At 31.0% G+C, this 6,000-nt stretch overlaps 1 protein-coding gene across 1 annotated transcript in view; it reads left to right on the plus strand.

Annotated features, from left to right (window-relative positions):
• Positions 1-5,461, plus strand: part of LOC134533387 (uncharacterized) — a 52,661-nt gene extending 47,200 nt beyond the window's left edge. The window contains exons 11-12 of the mRNA XM_063370908.1: positions 1,142-1,202; positions 3,854-5,461. Of these exons, the coding sequence (XP_063226978.1) occupies positions 1,142-1,202; positions 3,854-3,864 (72 nt within the window). The 3' untranslated portion in view covers positions 3,865-5,461. The remainder of the gene's footprint in view (positions 1-1,141; positions 1,203-3,853) is intronic.
• Positions 5,462-6,000: the final 539 nt, after the last annotated feature.

Consider the following 6,000-nt stretch of genomic DNA (forward strand, 5'->3'; position numbering starts at 1 on the left):
CATGTAAAGTTTTTCCCCTCCCCCCCAGATTTTTGATCTTAGCACCCTTTCCATCGTACAGCAAGTATTTGTGAAATAAACTGTTAATATTCCTCTTTGAACGAGTCTTGCAACTATAGTAGGTAACTGAGTTACAGAAAATCATTGGGAATAAATTAAGTCTATAGTTAAAAAAAAAGGTCAAAATCAACACACGCATACAACCAATAAAGAACATAAACACCAACACTCTACCCAGTTTCCAGATACGCCATGTTAATGATGCCTTTAAAGGATGGACTTTAATTAAATTTGAACGTATTCAAAACTTGACCTTTTTTTTTGAGACGCACTATTTCCATTTCTGCCTGGACACGACTGGTAAGGTCTTAAACTATATGACGTGAAAAGTGCTTAGAAATTAATTAATGTTCATTAATTAATAAATAGCAGATATGATTAAATAATTAAACACTGATTTAAAAGGTTTTAAATTATTTTTGTGTTGTAAATTGTGCATTTAAAATTAGTTTGCTTAAAATATAGTTTTCATACAGTTATTATGTTGTCAGATAAAGTCTTACTACAAATAATTTCCGTGCTAAAGTCAGAAGCGACTGAAGTTAGTTCTTAATTTTGGTGTTCGTTGAATACAACTTTAAAATTTTAGTTTTACTTGTGTTGTTGAGTAATTATGTTCCAGCTAATCCATTGTATTTTCATGAGCAAACCAAACAAGACTTGCATCAGGTTTGATGTAACTTCATTATTGTAATTTTATGATTTTTACTCATCTTTGGATGGATTTACAAGTTCTTTACTTATTTTATTACTTTCTGATGCCCTCCCCCTACTCCCTGTTATGCCGTTAGACTTATCAGGGGACGGTTTCTAGCCTGGGGTGAGAACCCACAACACCTTTCTCCGAACTTTTGCGCTTTTACCAACTCCATTATAGAGGTTGGCCTACAATCGTCTCTAATGCTTTAAAACACTATTTTATGAAACCAATGAATATTTTAAAGTTTTATTGGGGTTTTTAGAATGTGTCTATCAAGGTTGCAGCACATTATAATTTATCTTCTATGGAAGGAGTTGCAAAATTTGTAAAAAATTAAAAAAAAAAGCTGTTTTCTGAAAATGTTACATTCTTTCTTTTCAGGTAATGGGCATCATATTTGGACTGTGTTTGGCAAGCTCCATCAGGAATGAGATACGAAGAGGTAGAGTGTAGCTCACTGCACTTTTAGAAATGTCAAGTTTTATTAATTACTGCATCTTTCCTTCTGCATGAAATTAATGGACATCTATCTGTGTTTTTTTTATTCGCGGATACAAACTTGCCAGTTGATGATTAATATTAAGATGTAATGCATGTTTTTTTTTGTAAATAGCTTTAAATAAAGAATTCTGTTTTGGTATTCTATGTTTACCTTTGTGACGTACATTTCTCGTTGGGTAATAATAAAAATTTAAATACTGATTAAAAAATCTTTGTGGATATTGCATGTGGATACTGCTTGTAAATGGTGTGTCTCTTTCATGTCATCATCCACTGACCACATCATCCACTATCTGTACGCTTTGCCACTGACTTACACCAAATACACTAGTCAATAACATATAGATTTATGCTATCAACACCGGCAAGAATGTAGCAAAAGGAACATATCGGTAAGATATGTCTCTTCAGTCATATTTCTAAAATAGGTGGTTAAATTATGTGTTTTGTTGGCTAATGAAAAAAAAAAGTTTTCCATTCTTATTAGAAATTTTAAATATCAGGAAGTTTATTTCAACCATAATTTTTATAATGATAAATAAAATATTTTGCTATAAAAAAATTTATTTAAAAAATTATAGTAAAATATGATACGAACATATAATAATAATTGTTATAAATTTGGTATCATTAATTTTAAACAAATTGATTTGATGTCGCCAGGTTTGACACACAGAAATCTTGGAGTGGTCTGGTATTATTCTATTATTCTCTAGCGTATTTGCTTAAACACATTACGTTTACGGCATGAAGACATTTCATATTTATGATATACTTGCAGTTTAATATCTTGGAGTTATTGTTTAGGAGAAAATAAACTTGCAACCAAACATGAAGCAGTGACAGTGGACAAAAAGAAAACCTTTTTTCAAGCTAAGGTTATTCTTATTTAACTACTAAAATATTTCAGACCTTGAAGTTGAGCATTCACACAAGATTAATGGTATACAGTCAGTCCCAAAAATCTAGAAACAATATCAGATGCACATGCACCCAATCTCGCTTGAACAGATCCGGTTTTAGCAGATTGAAGTGGAACTCAATCTTCTGGACATATGTCTGGGACTTCACAAGCTCTCAGAGATCCATGTAAGAAGGTGTTGGGTCAAGATGTCACACTTTCCTCTCCACTGTTCCCTGACATTACCTAGCCAATGACAAGGAAGTAGTTCATCAAGCTCAGCTGTGATGGTGCCAAAGCCACTTTGTGTTATGATCAAACAGAAAAAAAACTTTTTTGTTCCTGGAGACATGTTCATGCATGCGACACCAATCTCTCGCTCTCTCTCTCTCTCTCTCTCTCTCTCTCTCTCTCTCTCTCTCTGCCAGCAAAATGGGCCAATGAGCTAGCTCTTACGAAAGCTCCAAGAAAATAATATTTTTTGATTGTTTTAATCACCATATGACCATCAACATGTGTCCTAACAAGAGTCACCACATGAAATTCTGCTTTATCACTGTGAGATTTGTGTTAAGAAAGGGAAAATATTTCACAATCTTACCAAATTAATTCACAAAAACCACTTTAGATTATCAGGGTCATCAATTAAAAGATTGTTAATTAATTGTAAGGGATTAATTTCAGTGCTTTCTAGTGACATATGTAGTTTCATTAGTGAACAAGCGTAAGGTATTACTATGCCGTTTTTTCTTCCTGTTTCAAGACTTATGGGGCATTCTGTACAACCATGTTATACTATATCTAGCAAAATTAAATAGTAGATTCCACGTAAGTACACTAAACGAAATGATGCCTTTACTTTACAGTTATGTGCATTTGAGATAAGGTTTTTGATTCTTCTACTAATGGGGCCATGATTTAAACTGCCCAAGTTGTAGTTACTTTTTAAGAGTTATTTGGGGTCCAGTTTGGCTTTTATTTTTTCGGACAATGAGGATTAAAGTGTGAAACTTCATACTCTAACCAAGTGCTTTCTCGTATTTATGATTGCAAGCACTGATACTCAGTTACTATGCAACAACTGTGGTGTTTGAAGCACATACTCACTTTTCATAAAGCTGGAAAAAGTTTTGCTCCTGCAGATTTTTGATTTCGTGTTCACAGTTTTACACCAAAAACCCTTTGAAAACTAGGAAAAACTCTTTCAGCAAATTTGAAATAATATCTCAAAGATCAAAAAAGAAAAATTAATACATTTGACTGTATCATCGTGTTTCTTCTTTTCCCAAACAAATAGTTTTAGTTTCAAAATTTTAAATGCCTGCTGCGAGTAAATTCAGAGACTCCACAAAACTCTTAAGTAACTTTGCATGGTGTGAATTTTACTAACCACAGTTTTTAGCTGAAATCAGGCTAATTGCATGTCACAGAACATATATTTAGTGTGCTTAACAAGAATTTTCTTCATCTTCCTAAAAATAATAGGTTAGTTTAGACAAGGTTTAACAATATTTCTTTTCAATGTGCATGCATAATTAATTTAATTTAATGTCTAGGGTTCAATATAATTTTTTTTTTTAAATGGAAACTTGCATCAGATTGCTTTTGGATTAGAATAAGAAAATTTGACTAACACCATTCTAACACACTAGTATTTGCAATTTTAACTCTTTTTCTTTTTTTATCTTTAGGCTACGCTTAGTTACTGACAGAAAAAGAATTCTCATACCGAATCTGTGGAGTCTACATTCAAACCTGGATGAAATCGCATAAAAACCCACATGTGCAAATGTGGGACAGAAGTGCGTAGTCTGAAGAACTTTCAAGAAGTGAATCTAATATACTGAATCTCTTGAAAAGATCAATACCGTAAACTCCAAGCTACCATTTTATGTGTAGATGTATTCACCGTAAAAACTTACAGCTTGTTGTATTCATGAATCTATATCCATCTGTTGAAAGTTACGTTTTAAATAATAAGTAGGTAGACTACAGCTTATATGACAGCTATCGTTAAACATTTAATGTGTTTTTAATATTTTATAAAAAAATATTTTACATTGAATTATTAATTTTTAGATTTGAAATTTATTTTGTGAAATTTTGTGTAAATTTTTTATTTGAAACTTTACGTTCAGAATACATTGCTGCAAACTGAAGAAAAAATAAGTAAATTACATTAACATTTTTAACATTATCCAATGGTTCCTGCTAAAGAAAATACTTGTGCTTAATTTTTAAAAAATCATTTTAATATTGGCAGAAACCAAATCTCATTGTATAGATCATGTTTGGACAGAAGGTGAGTGTTGTGCATTTAAACGCCCTCCATTTATGTAAAGAAATATTTCATGTTCAGGTAATACACTTCTCATTTATTTGCAACATTTGTGTGTTATTAAGTTTGGTGAATTTTTCTCTGTATTGAGAAACTAGAGACTCCTAGTTATGCTATTCTCTGACTGATACCGCCGAGACAATTATCTTATTGAGGATGTAGAGATGCTTTGCTTCTGTATGAGAAAATTTAAGAGCACTTGCGGGCTGTCAGAGCCTGAAGGAAATTCAACTGACATGAGTCAAGTGTGGAGATAAACTTCTCTTATGCTAGCTGAATGTCCATCTCTTGGGAAACTTAAAATGGACCCTAAAATAAATTTAAGCAATAATATAAATGCATTTATTTATTTTAAACCTTAAATTTTTTTGACTATCTTAAAGAATGAGCTCTTGATGGTGGCAAATGTAATGATAATCATTAAAGTTTTATTGTTTTGTTTTGAATCTGTCAATTGTAGTTCATGATTGTAGCACATATTACCCAGTTTAAAATTGTGTTTAAAGACCCCAAAAGGCAATCTTTCAATTCATTCTCATCTTTTGAAAAATAATATCACACAATTTTCCCTTACTCTGTTACATCTTCTGGGGTGTTTTTTTTAAGTTTCCGCCAGATATCTTGCACACTAGAAATTAAGTTTTAATCCAAAAAAAAGTTATTATTTTTTACTGGACCAAGAAATATAGTTTACATTATAGACATACAATTATAAAATGTTAATAGATTTTATATAGAAGCCAATCTTCTTCTGTGGCTTTCTTTGTTTCATTTGGTGTAAGTTTGATAAAATATGATTATTAGGTACCTGCCTGTAGCTGTTGACAACAATTAGCAGAAATCTCTACACTTTTTTCAGTGACAAAAATGTTTAAATTAGAGAGTACAGTAGTTTTAGTATGTAGAATGTTATAAATGTTGAAATGATATTTTTTATTAAATAAACAGTAACCACAATAAATAATGTTCAGTGACTTTCCTTTCTATTACTCCATGCATGTAAGTATCTATGAATATTACAATTTTTACTCCATTTTAAAAATAATTTGACAAGTTTTATTAATACATTAATGAGTGCTAATGACCACAAATTTTACAGTACGTATTTATGAATTTTATGAGACATGTACAATCTGGACCTGTGTCATTGTATTAGAAAATTAAGGCATTGAAGAAAATATTAATAGACACGAGAGTGAAACTTTTTTGTTTGTGTGGCAGACAATTCATTGAAAGTTTTTTATTTTATTTTATCATATTTTATGCTTTCTCACCAGTGCACATTAAAAAAGGGTGTATTAGGGTACAAGCTAACTAAAATTATGCTCATTTCTAAATAATTTGTATATATGTATTTATAAAACTGTCTCAAACTTTCTACACAAATATTTGCTTAGATTTATTATGCTGGTTTGAAGAAAAAATTTCAGTGAACAGTTTTATACTGAATATTTGAAATATATAAACTTAGATGCAACAAAAATAAAAGGAGAGAGCCAT

Source organism: Bacillus rossius, chromosome 6 (assembly GCF_032445375.1).
Source record: "Bacillus rossius redtenbacheri isolate Brsri chromosome 6, Brsri_v3, whole genome shotgun sequence".
Lineage (NCBI taxonomy): Eukaryota > Metazoa > Arthropoda > Insecta > Phasmatodea > Bacillidae > Bacillus > Bacillus rossius.